The sequence below is a fragment of the Saimiri boliviensis genome, chromosome 4, assembly GCF_048565385.1.
Source record: "Saimiri boliviensis isolate mSaiBol1 chromosome 4, mSaiBol1.pri, whole genome shotgun sequence".
NCBI classification, from domain to species: domain Eukaryota; kingdom Metazoa; phylum Chordata; class Mammalia; order Primates; family Cebidae; genus Saimiri; species Saimiri boliviensis.
In genome coordinates this window covers 149,036,256-149,050,085 of record NC_133452.1, presented here as the reverse complement: position 1 = coordinate 149,050,085, position 13,830 = coordinate 149,036,256, and the positions used below count along the sequence as shown (strand labels likewise).

General features: G+C 44.9%; 1 protein-coding gene across 1 annotated transcript; it reads left to right on the top strand.

Moving 5' to 3' along the window:
* The first annotated feature begins 1,336 nt into the window (after positions 1 to 1,336).
* On the top strand, positions 1,337 to 8,971 carry GCM2 (glial cells missing transcription factor 2). The gene is made up of 5 exons (XM_003927350.4): positions 1,337 to 1,457; positions 5,437 to 5,689; positions 6,119 to 6,231; positions 6,662 to 6,787; positions 8,033 to 8,971. Exons 1-5 carry the CDS (start codon positions 1,368 to 1,370, stop codon positions 8,969 to 8,971), a joined length of 1,521 nt encoding a protein of 506 aa, XP_003927399.3. The 5' UTR covers positions 1,337 to 1,367.
* Positions 8,972 to 13,830: the final 4,859 nt, after the last annotated feature.

Here is a 13,830-nt window from a genome sequence, read left to right as displayed (position 1 = left end):
AGAGCTCGCGAAACCACAGCCCCTTATTTAACAGATAAGAAAGCTGAAACCTAGAGGGAGCCAAAGCAGAGGAGAAAGCTAGGAGTTCTACGAGACTTTTCCCCTCTCCCCTTTCTCTCCTACCCCAGGCTCCCACCTACCCCGGGCTCAATACCCCCACCTCCTCCGGGTTCACTTTGTGGGACTCCGTTCCTGCAGGGCCAGGTCCCTCCGCAGTCCCCTGGAGCAGGAGGGCGCCTGAGCTCGCGAGCACACGCCGAGGCTTGGCGCCCCCTAGCACGTCCCAAACCGACGAGCGAAGACTCCCGGACGCACAGCAGTTAGGTGAAGAGCCAGCAGCGGAGGCCCAAAATGGGCTGACCCCTAACCAGGAGGGGTGGGCGCTATTATTCAGGCTAGGGCGCTGGCGGACAGCAAAGGGGTCCCCCCGCAAGGTTCCTATGCTCTCCTGGAATCGAGTGTTGGCTCTCCGGGGACTTTGCTGGAAAAGCCTCTGCTTTCAAAGCCTCCATCCCTTTCCGAAATCAGGGAAGCCGGAGGCACTTAGAAAAAAAAAAAATAGGCCGCGCGCGGTGGCTCATGCCTGTAATCCTAGCACTTTCGGAGGCCGAGGCGGGCGGGTCACCTGAGGTCAGGAGTTCGAGACCAGCCTGGCCAACATGGCGAAAAGCGGTGTCTACTAAAAATACAAAAATTAGTCGGGCGTGGTGGCCTACGCTTGCAATGCCAAGTACTCAGGAGGCTGAGATAGGAGAATCGCTTGAACCTAGGAAGCAGAGGTTGCAATGAACCAAGATCGCGCCATTGCACTCCAGCCTGAGCAACAGAGTGAGACTCTGTCTCAAAGAAAAAAAGAAAGAAAATAATAAGGTTTTTAACTTAAAGGATACATTCCAACTTGTCCTCTCCACCTCCACTCCAACATCCTTGCTTCAGTTTCCTTTGCTTCCGGGACTGAGCTTAACCTCCACCTCAATTCCAGGCTCTGTCATGGAGGGGATGACCGGTCCGTGGAGCCTGAGTGCTAATAAGGTAGGAGAGACAGGGCGGAGCCCTCCCCACCCCACCCCCACCCCAACGAGATGTAACTTTATAAAGGAGGGGGCAGCTGCCAGACGTCGATGCTGCAGTTCGGGTGGAGACCGTTCAGCACGGAGGCCGAGGACAGGGCCCCACCCGGGCCCATAACCATTGTGCTCAGCTTCCAGATTTCTAAACAACCCCTCTCTCTTTCTCTCTGCCCCTCCCCTTCACACACATACCCCACTTTCTTTTTTAAAGAGGAAAAAAAAATTACCTGGCGCACCTCTCCTTTTTTTCTTCTATTTTTCAGAAGCCTGGGCGGCAAGCGCGAGCGAGTCGGTCAGATGCCCGCGGCCGCGGTGCAGGAAGCGGTCGGCGTGTGCTCCTACGGGATGCAGCTCAGCTGGGACATCAACGATCCGCAGATGCCCCAGGTAAGCGAACCGGCTGTGCGAGGGCACGCGGGGCGCTGTCCATCCAAAGGACAGAGAATGGCATTCGAGTTCTTGCCTGGAGTCTGCAGACGGACCATACACACACACACACGCGCGCGCGCGCAAAATTTCTCGGTTTCTGAGCCCCCTCCTTCAAACGTAGAAAAAGAATTGGACTCCACAAAATGCTAAGTTGGGTTTAGAAATGTGTCTTCTCCCAGCAGTTTCCTTGCGCTTGTCTGAAATTACACGGAAAGGGGCAGGAAATACTGATCAGACTCCTCATTCCCAGTCTCGGGGAGAACACGACACCTGTCCTTTTCGCTTCCCTTTAGCCAAGGTAGAAATGAGGTGCCTCTCTCCTTATTCATTTGCTTTAAATCCACGAGGAAGCTAAGGAGAAAATAGAAACAGATGTAAATACCACTGCTTCTCAGGCAGCAAAACTATGAAGTACGACTGTAAAGTGAATCTAATCACCCAAATTTAAAACAAACGGCCCGACTTGAGCAATTTGTTCAGACCTCCCTGACCACCGGGAGGAAGGAGGCCCCATTGTCAAGCCAATGAGGTATCTGTACCCAAAACCTACCTCTCTAATGGCAAGCAAATCATCATTCTTTTGGGGTGAATTTGTTGCATTTTGTTTTATTTCAATAAAGCAAAAATAGTCTGGAGCCAAGTCCAAAGAATGAACTCGGGTGGATGAAGTGGTGAATGAAGAGGTCTGCAGCCAATTCCAGAGAGTGACCAGTTGTGCTTGGTTTGGGCCAAAACTGAGTGGCTTTGAAGTCCTAGCTGTGGGGGATGGTGGGTGTAGAATGAGAGTTGCTTCCCAACCATTCACAAATGTGGGATTCCAGCAATGTTGTGGCACAGGGATAAAAGAGACTTGTCAGTTTTTCAGCAACTAAGATGTGCCTGATAGGTGTTCAGATGAACAGCAATTAATTGTAACACTGTGTAGCCTCTCAAAAGAGGTCAGCACTTTTTTTTGGATGCATACCTTTGTAGTAGGTTAGATGTGTTTTACTCCTTTGTTTTAAAGTCTGCCTACTTTTCTTTTCTTTTCTTTTCTTTTTTTCTGAGATGGAGTTTCACACTCTTGTTGCCCAGGATGGAGTGCAATGGTGCTCTGCACCATTGGCTGGGAATTGGAGGTTGGCTGACTGCAACCTCCAATTCCCAGGTTCAAGTGACTCTCCTGCCTCAGCCTCCCACGTAGCTGGGATTGCAGGTGCATGCCACCATGCCCAGCTAATTTTTGGATTATTTAGTAGAGACGAGGTTTTACCATGTTGGTCAGGCTGGTCTGGAACTCCTGACCTCGTGATCCTCCTGCCTCAGCCTCCCAAAGTGCTGGGATTACAGGCATGAGCCACCATGCTCAGCCAAAGTCTGCCTACTTTAGAGTCATGTGGTGCCATTTTTGTGAAAGTGGGCCACAGTACAGCAAGAGCATCTCATTCTCACTGTTTCTGTCCACGTACAGCTTCATAGGAAACCATCATACCTTGCACTTTAGAAAAGTCACATCCAAATAATGTAATTATGGCTTATCTCTCAAGCATTTGCTAGACTTCCTATGTAAATATGAACTTTCCTTCAGGAGATTGGTTTTTAAGCAGGGAGTATGTGTGTAATATCTCAAAAGGGGCAGGCACATTGGGACATAGAAAGAGAAGTGGAGATACTTAGCAGCGCCCTGCTCTGGCTAACTGACTGAGCCAGCTAAACTAACTATATGCCCTTGAGAGAGTCCTTGAATTTGCCTTAGTCTCAGGCTACTCACTTGTCATCAAGTGGTGGAGTGAGATAACTATCTCAAACTCTCCCCAGCTGTACGATCAGGTTCAGTGTGTGTGTGTGTGTGTGTGTGTGTGTGTGCATGCACACACACACATAACATGTCAACACTTTAGAACAAATGAAACCCAATCCTTGACATCCTCTGTTCTTGTACTGATTTTAAAAATACCATCTCTGTGGCTTCACTGCCAGGGTCACTACCTCTGCAGCTCGTGTGAGGCATGGGAGCTTAGTCTACGTCTAAGGGAGAGCTAAAGAAATGCTGTTTTCTGGAAAATTGTCAACTTGTTACTAAGATCCTTAAGTTAAAATGTTCACTTTCAAAACAAAGACATTAGCGTTTAATATAAACTTGGAGTTGATAGGACATCATTATGTATTTCACTTGTAACTTACATTGATATATTAATTTATGTCTCTTGTAATATTTCAGAGAAAAGATAAATAATACCTAATGGTAATAACAATGATTTCAACAATATCTTTGTGATTTTTGGAAACAAAGTTGCTCATTTACCTTACTACTGTTAGAATGTGCAGTGTTAATGATGTATGCAAGTCTGAATTTTCTAACTGTGAATACTTCAGCTTTGCAAATGTTTGATGTAATTTTCCTGAGTGGCAGGAGTGGGGAGGAGATGCACATAGCTTACAACTATGATACACCCCTCTGAGTCTTTATCACACCAGCAAAGCTACTGGGTCTGGCTGCTACCCATCTTCTGTTTATATTCCAGCTATGCCATTTTGAAAGGTTATCTATTGAACCTCCACTTCCTTATTGAGTAAACAAGAGTAAAGATGTCCATCTTGCAAAGATGTTGTGAGAATTGTGTATACTGCATAATATGGCTTTGCAGGTCATACTGTTTCTGTTCCAAATATTCAATTCTGCATTGTAGTGTGAAAGCAGCCCTAAACATTACATAAAAGAAAGTTCTCAGTGGCCAGGCACGGTGGCTCACGCCTGTAATCCCAGCACTTTGGGAGGCCAAGGCAGGTGGATCACGAGGCCAGGAGATTAAGACCATCCTGGCTAACGTGGTAAAACCCTGTCTCTACTAAAAATACAAAAATTAGCTGGGCGTGGTGGTGTGCACTTGTAGTCCCAGCTATTTGGGAGACTGAGGCAGGAGAATCACTTGAACCTGGGAGGCTCAAGTGGGAGGTGGAGGTTGCAGTGAGCTGAGATCACACCACTGCACTCCAGCCTGAGCAACAGAGCAAGACTCCATCCCCCACCCCAAAAAAGAAAGTGCCTAGTAAAGGGTGATTTTTCAATTAAACTTATATGCAAAAGAGACATTGATTGCCATATAAATAATGTGTTAAATTGACAAAGACTACCAAATATGAATACTAAGGCAAAGCTCAGTATTTTAGATATAACTTATTATGTTGGCCATGTGGCTCTCTGTTGAGGGGAATGACAATCCCATATTGCTCTGGGAAGCAGTCCAGTGCCAGGCAAGCTCACCCACACCCCAAAGCTCATGATTTAAGTCCATCATTGCAGTACCCTTTTAAACTTGGAGAGCCAAGTTGAGAGTAGGGAGGGAAGCTGTTCCTTCCTCTCTGACATTACTCTGGGTGCCACCGCTAATGTGACTGACAGGTTTGGCATAGAGAGCCAAAGTGCTTTTGAAGGAAATGCACTGACTTAAAGATATTTACCAGTTAAATAATGTTCTATCATTTCAGTGATAGAACATTCCAGTCACTTTTCCCCCAGCACTTTGATGCTTAACATGAAAATGTTTTCAACATTTAAACACACCAAGAAGTGACATAACATAGTGGTAAGAAGTACAGGCTCTGGAATGGGACTGCCAGGGTACAAATCCTAGAGCCAGATCTTGCTAGCTGTGTGATGTGACCTTGGGTAAGTCGATGAACCTCTCTGACCTCCACGTCCTCGTCTGTAAAACGTAAATCATTGCCTTTAGTTTGAAGTCTAGATGAATTAATACATGTACAGCATTTAACAGATAAGCACTATATAAACATTAATTATTACCTGGTTATCAGTCTTACACAGGAAGAGTGGCATTTCACATTGCTGGATTTAAAAAGAACTTTTTTGAATCCTAATGTGCTTGGAGAAATTTTAGAGCATGATGTGTGCCGTTTGGCCGATAAACTGACCACCCTTCCTTCTGCACCCTTCCAGGAGCTGGCCCTCTTTGACCAATTCCGAGAGTGGCCTGACGGCTACGTGCGCTTCATCTACAGCAGCGATGAGAAGAAGGCGCAGCGCCACCTGAGCGGCTGGGCCATGCGCAACACCAACAACCACAATGGCCTCATTCTCAAGAAGTCGTGCCTGGGCGTGGTGGTGTGCGCGCAGGCCTGCGCCCTGCCCGACGGTTCCCGCCTGCAGCTGCGGCCGGCCATCTGCGACAAGGCACGGCTGAAACAGCAGAGTGAGGACTCCGGGCCAGGGAGAGGGTTACCTTGGAGTCATAAGTTCCTTTTTTTTTAAATATGGAGTTTCGCTCTTGTTGCCCGGGCCGAGTGCAATGGCTGATCTCAGCTTACTACAACTTCTGCCTCCCGGCTTTGAGTGATTCTCCTACCTCAGCCTCCCGGTAGCTAGGATTACAGGCGTGCGCCACCACGCCCAGCTAATTATATATTTTTAGCAAAGATGGGGTTTCTTCATGTTGGTCACGCTGGTCTCGAAATCCTGACCTCAGGTGATCCACCCACCTCAGCTTCCCAAGGTGCTGGGATTGTATAGGTGTAAGCCACCACGCCCCACCATGAGATCTTTAGTCCCAACTAATTTTCCCCTTCTTCCTTCAGAAGGGCCTGGGGTCAGAGTCAATATTTCTCTCTTCTGGGATTTGCAGAGAAGGCATGCCCTAACTGTCATTCTGCTTTGGAATTGATTCCTTGTCGAGGGCACAGTGGATATCCTGTAACCAACTTTTGGCGGCTTGATGGCAACGCAATCTTTTTTCAGGTAGGTTAGGTGAGAATACAGTTTGTGATGGATAGTTTCATCAGACCATAAAGGCCAGACCACCTGTCATGTGCCTTGGAAACCCTGGGCCAAACAAAATACAGCTCCAGTGGCCAAAAATAGGTGCTGGAGCCCCCCGGGGCCCTAGCGGGGAGACTAGGAATTAGCTCACTATTGTGAGCTCTTTAAGGTCCAGAGATGGTAAACCAAGTTGTAGTTACAGTTCTTTTAATAGAGTGAAAGGATTGCAATGATCTTTTAATATGTTAATTATTGATGCTGTTTTATTCAAGAAATTTTTTTTTCTGTCATTTTGAAAGAAGCAAAACTAAACACTTGCGATCTTAGAAAAGGCATTATCAATTTTTGGGCTACATTGTCAGCTTCCTTTAGGGACACAAATGTATGATTTATTTTCTCCTTATCGCAGGCCAAGGGAGTTCATGATCACCCAAGACCAGAGAGCAAATCAGAGACGGAAGCTAGAAGAAGCGCCTTCAAGAGACAAATGGCCTCTTTCTACCAACCCCAGAAAAAGAGAATTCGAGAATTCGAGGTACTGGAAACTGATAGGGGATGGTGGCCTCTGCTCATTTTCATCCCAAGATACACTGATAAGTATGTAAAATATGCAGGTCATACTTTAATGATAAGGGTTTGATTTCATGTGAAAATTATATGTCTGTCACAAAGTATCATCAAATCGACATCTAAATAGGGTTTCTGATCCCTTTTTCTCCTTAAAGGAAAAAGCAACAATCTCTGCAGGCAGTGATACAGTCCTGATACGTCAGTGTGCTAACATCCTAATATAAGGACAATCATGCAACAGTAGTAAAGATGGAAATGTGTGCCTACCAACAGGAAGTTAGCAGTGTGTCCTTGAGAGGGTCCTTTCCATTATTTTGTCCGCAAGAACAGATAACATTTCTCTGTGCAGTTTAATTCAGTTTGGCTTTTCAACCAAAGCATGCCAAGCAGGCAGAGTGTTAGTGTGAGGATAACAGAAACTGACAGTGCCTATGTTCCAGGCACTGGTCTGAGTTTCACAGATTTGATGGTTGCAGAAACCCTATAACAAGATTACTATTATTAAGTTCCATTTTATTTATTTACTTATTTACTGAGACGGAGTCTCACTCTGTCATCAGGCTGGAGTGCAGTGGTGCAATCTCAGCTCACTGCAACCTCTGACTCCCTGGTTCAAGCAATTCTCCTGCCTTAACCCCCCGAGTAGCTGGGATTACAGGCACGCGCCACCTTAATTTTTGTATTTTAGTAGAGATGGGGTTTTACCATGTTAGTCAGGATGGTCTCAATCGCCTAACCTCATGATCCACCCACCTCGGCCTCGCAAACTGCTGGGATTGAAGGCGTGAACCACTGCACCCGGCCATTAAGTTCCATTTTTAAGATGAAGAATCTGAGGCTCAGAGAGGTTAAGTGGCTTGTTCAATTCGTGAGGGACAGAGTCAGCATTGAACCCAGGCCTGTGTGCCTCCAAAGTCCCTACTATTAGGAACACAGTGTGGGTGAGAACAGGACCATCTGCCACTCAGAAGCTTCCCACCTGGCTACTGTGGACCTTCCTCATTCTGCTGTGTGATATTTATGCCTGAGTGAGCTCCAGCTTAGCAACCCCTGGACTGCATGCTGAAATCACATACCTGAGCAGTGCAGTGCTCACAACATGGAGCCCAGCACATGGATATCTGTTTTTACTTACTTGTTAGCTATTGTTACAGCTGAAGGTGTCCAAACAATTTACATAGTATGTGTCTGTGTCTGTTTCATTTTTTAGGTAGAAGAAAATCAAGACAACAGTGGTCTTGATTTCAGCAGCATACCCTTGGAAAATCCAGAAGACTTTGATATAGTTACTGAAACCAGCTTTCCTATTCCAGGGCAGCCTTGCCCTTCCTTCCCAAACTCTGATACTTACAAAGCTACCTGTGACCTAGCCACCTTTCAAGGAGACAAAATGCCACCCTTTCAGAAATATTCAAGCCCAAGAATCTATTTGCCTAGGCCACCTTGCAGCTATGAATTGGCAAATCCTGCTTATACAAATTCGAACGCATATCCCACCCTTTATAAGGATTCCACCAGTATTCCTAATGACACAGACTGCATTCATCTGAACACACTACAATATAATGTCAATTCATACAGCAGCTACGAGAGAAGCTTTGATTTCACCAACAAACAGCATGTCTGGAAACCATCTCTTGGAAAACCCAGCCGTGTGGAGAAGACCGACCATGGGCAGTTTCGGGCTGTGGCCACTCACCCTTATTATAATCCAGAGCTTCCCTGTAGGTACCTCACGACTCCGCCACCAGGTGCCCTACAAACTGTGATCACCACCACCACCAAAGTGTCCTACCAGGCCTACCAGCCCCCTGGTAGGAAATACAGTGATGGTCTGGGAGAGGTTAAGAGCCTTTCGAGCTGTAGCTACGCTCCTGAAGATGCCAGGATGTCGGTCGCGGTCTATCCAGAAGCCTGGGGTCCTCCAGCAACAGTCACCAGGGCAGCCTCTCCTTCAGGGCCACTTCCTATGAAAACTGCAGGAGATTGCCGGGCCACCAGACCCACCATGGCTATGCCCCACCAGCCAGTTTCCTCCAGGACAGATGAAGCAGAGACTTGGGATGCGTGTCTGTCTGGGCCGGGCTCTGCAATCAGTCACTCAGAGAGAGTAGGTCCCTTGTTTAGCTACAACAATGAGGATTTCTGAAAGGCAATTCAGGGGACAGCAAAAGAGCCGTGTGCATGCAGGCAGGAGGCAGACGTGAAACGGCAGTGACCTCTCGTTGAGTTGGGAGATTCACCTTGTGTACAAAGAAATACAGATAGTTAAAATGCTGATTAGGTGAGAAAATAATGAGTTGGAAATCATATTGGGACATTTCACACAGCATTTTGAAACTGGCTACAATACATAGATGTAACTCAGGAAAGTGTGAGTCTCTCAAATGAACAAATAAGCAGACTAGAGGAGGTTAAATACTGACCTAAGTTCACTTAGCTTATGAGCGGGAGTAGAGGTCAAGGAGTCTGGTTCTTATTCTAAGCCTTTTCCCATTAGAGCACTTTAGGGAATTTTACAACCCTGGAGGCTGTCAAAATAGCTTCAGGGAGAAAGTTTTACTATCTTCTGAGTCATTTCATGACATTTTTGATTAGCATTTAGAACCTGTTAAAGTAGCGTCAGGAAGTAATTTTGATTGTTTTATCTCCAACTTATGTATCTACAGCTTTTCAAAAAATCTCTAGCAATGGTAAAGTTCAATTGTTCTTAAAAGATTCAATATTGCCGGGCGCGGTGGCTCAAGCCTGTCATCCCAGCACTTTGGGAGGCCGAGGCGGGTGGATCACGAGGTCAAGAGATCGAGACCATCCTGGTCAACATGGTGAAACCCCGTCTCTACTAAAAATACAAAAAATTAGCTGGGCATGGTGGCGTGTGCCTGTAACCCCAGCTACTCAGGAGGCTGAGGCAGGAGAATTGCCTGAACCCAGGAGGCGGAGGTTGTGGTGAGCCGAGATCGCGCCATTGCACTCCAGCCTGGGTAACGAGCGAAACTCTGTCTCAAAAAAAAAAAAAAGAAAAAGAAAAAGAAAAAGATTCAATATTAGCTGAATGCCTTTTCATAACATGATCATTTCCATAACAGAGACAGCCTAACAATGATGAGTTATATTTAATGAATTATCATTGTACCAAACACGTTTTTTTCTGATTAGGTTTCAGAATTAGAATTAAAATGTTCTGCTAAAATACAGCTTTACTGTTCCTGTTATTCTTCATAAATGTAATTAATAAGGTTCAATAATTAATAATGTTGTTCAATTAAATGTAATAAGAACATTTTAAAGTAATGAAGCTAATTCTTGACTTACTTCAAAACAGAAACAGGAAAAAAATTGCTCATATTATGACCTGGGAAACAGTTGTTATACATTAAAACTTATTAAATGAACCAAGAGAGGTGACTCGTGCCTGTAATCCCAACACTCTGGGAGGCTGAGGCAGGAGGATTGCTTGAGTCCAGGAGTTCAAGACAAGTCTAGGCAACAGAGAGAGTCCCCATCTCTGGGTGACAGAGAGAGACCCCCGGGGCATGGCAGTGTGCCTGTAGTTACAGCTACTTGGGAAGCTGAGGTAGGAGGATGGTTTAAACTCAGGAGGTCAAGCCTGCATCAGCCATCTTTGTGCTCCTGCACTCCAGCTTGGGCAGCAGAGCAAGACCCTGTCTCAAAAAAAAAAAAAAAAAAAAAAAAGTATTAAATAGTTTGACTGTTTTGCAGTTTATTTGTAAAATACCTGTTATTGTACTCTGTCATAATAGAGCCTTTTCAAAACATTTGAACTGTGCACACACATACTTTTGCACTGCTCCCAATATTCACTAATATTTAGTGAAAAATATTCTGTTTTCAAATAAAGATAAACTACACAAGCAATATATTTTTGAGGGGGTTGTCTAGAAGTATCCACAAATTTGCATAGAATAATCAATTTGTATAGCTAAATTGTACTAAGTCGGATGCCATTTTAAATCATTGGGCATTCTATATTGTCTAATTAATTTAGAAAAGTTTAATACCCCAACATAATAAATGCATGCAGTACTTACCAAAAGATTAAGTAGGTATGAGTACACTCCTATGAGTTTCTAACAAACCAATTTTTTTCAAAGGGAAAGATGCTTAGTACACTCATCAGTTACTTTTTTCTTTGGACCTCTATTGCCAAAGCTCACAAGCTGTAATAATATCTTAACATTTATATAGCACTTACTGGCCAAACACCGTGACTAACGCCTGTAATCCTAACACTTTGGGAGGCTGAGGCAGGTGGATTACTTGAGCCCAGGAGTTAAGAGACCAGCCTGGGCAACATGGCAAGACCCCATCTCTACCAAAAAAATACAAAAATTAGCCAGATGTGGTGGCACATGCCTGTAAGTCCCAGCTACTCAGACAATTGAGGTGGAAGGATGGCTTAAGCCCAGGAGGTAGAGGTTGCAGTGAGCTGAGATAGCACCGCTGCATTCCAGCCTGGGCAACAGAGCTAGACTCCATCTCAAAAAATACAGAACATTTAAAAAAAAAAAAAAAAGAAAAAATGTTTAAAAATGTATACGTATAGCATTTCCTATGTGTCAGACATTGTAAGCCCTGACTATACGTTCATTGATGGAATCTTCACAGCTGTCCTCTGAGCTACCTGAGGAGGTGAAATGACTTATACAGCAAGTGGGAGACCAAGATTTGAACCCAGCTCCTCTCCAGAGTGCATGTTCTTAGCCAATGCTGTTTATATTGGCTTTGATTGTACTCCTTTATCAATAAATTACATTTATACTTAAGTGTTTCTCTTGGCACAGAGCGAGTTATGTTACTTCTGTTTGTGTTCTAATGTGCAACCTGAGGAATCCCAGCAGGATGGGGAGGAAGGGTCCAGGATGGGAGTGAGCAGACAGGCTGGAGGCCCTGAGACAGTCATTTCCCAAAGTGTGGTACAAGGGTCCCACGGGGTACAGAGTGAGTCTAGACAGTTCACAAATATTTCAGTAATCACTGACTTATTTTAATATGTAATAGAAAAAGATATGAATAGCACATCAAACCTATGATTTTAGGTGATGCCCATCAAAATCTCGAAAGACACAATCCTGAATGCCATAATCCCAAATGTTGAAATCCAGAAAGATCAAAATCCCTAATGTCTAACATCTCAAAAGTCATAATCCCAAAAGTTGAAATCCTGAAAGCTGAATTCTGGAAAAGGGGCTAGCGCATTTTTAGTTGTATGAAGGATAGTTACATTATGTTGGTTGCATCATAGGCAGAACTACCTAGTCTTTGTTTGGAAGTTAAGTATGGTTTAAGGAGATACATAGGGGTGCCAAGTTAACAAGAGGTCAACTTGTCACTGTGTAAATGCAGTGTAAACAGGAGAAGTATGGCAGGAAATGGGCTGAAATGGAAAGCAGGGCTCAGAGCCTTGAAGACCAGTACAGCCCATCTAGATTTTATTCCAAGAACTATGGCAAACCATTGAAGAATTTTAAGCAGAAAAGTGACATGATCAAGAATATGTTTTGAGAGGAATAATCCCGATGCTGTGTGGACACTGGATTAAAGCTGGGCTTAGAGAGCAGGAAGGTGACTGTGAGTAGTTCAGGCAAGAAATGACGGTGGCTTGCACTAGAAAGTAGCAGTGGAGACGGAAGGAAGTAGACAGATTCAAAATGTAATTTGGAGAATACCCACTCAGGAGCCCTTCTCTCTCTGCAAAAGAGAGAACTATTCTCCTCTCCCTTTCCTCCAGCGATGACACCCTCTGCTCTTAAACTCACTTCTTGCATATCCATGTCTTTGATTTCCTCGGTGTGAGACGATGAACCTCAGATATTTACCCCAGACAACAACCCTGCTTCATTCTGGGCTCCATATGGTACCACTGGAAGGGTTTCTAATAGCTTTGAAGATTGCAACATTGGAATAGAGAAAAAAACGTGTAGGACTCATGAAGAGCTGAGATGTTCATGAATGTCAAACAGGAGTTAACTGCACGAACTATACTAATAGAAGTCTGAAGACACAACTGGAGACACTGATTGTTTTACCAAGGCTTTGACTGGAAGAGTGTGCCTCTATTTAAGGAATCAGGCTTGACTTGCAGAGCCAACAAAAGCCGCTTGGGGATGACTGGCCTCCTACCTTGTCTACATGGTCTCTGTACAGATTTCCTAACCTCTGACTAACCCTGCTTATTCACGTGAATCGACTAGGGATCTCCTGAAGCTTGGAAGAAACAAAAAGGGATGGGTAATGTAAAAACCTGGATCAATATGCCAGTTCTGGGCAATTTTCCTGCAAATCCTGCCAGGTAATAAGAGTAAATAGGGTGCCCATAAAAAAATGTAAGTTGGAGGTAGCATCGGTGGACCTTACTTACGATTTAGGAGTGGGATAGTAAGGAATAAGGAAAAATAAAGAACTACTCTCAGTTTCTGGCTTCAACAAACCGAGTAACTGGTGGTACCACTCTCTGAAGTATTGGCAGCTGAAAAAAGAACAGTTATGGTCCCTTAAGGCTTGTGAGTCATCAAAGCTATCAGATGCATGTAACACTGGAGCTCTGTGGAGGGTCTGAGATACAGATACATATCAGGAAATCATAAGCATAAAGCTGCTTTTTTTTTTTTTTTTTTTTTGAGGCGGAGTTTCACTCTTGTTACCCAGGCTGGAGTGCAACGGCACGATCTCGGCTCACCGCAACCTCTGCCTCCTGGGTTCAGGCAATTCTCCTGCCTCAGCCTCCTGAGTAGCTGGGATTACAGGCACACGCCACCATGCCCAGCTAATTTTTCGTATTTTTAGTAGAGACGGGGTTTCACCATGTTGACCAGGATGGTCTCGATCTCTTGATCTCGTGATCCATCCGCCTCGGCCTCCCAAAGTGCTGGGATTACAGGCTTGAGCCACCGCGCCCGGCCAAAGCTGCTTTTTAAAGCCAATAGTAGCTCACCTAGTAAGATAATCTAGAGCTGTACTGTCCAATCTGGTAACCACTGGCCATAT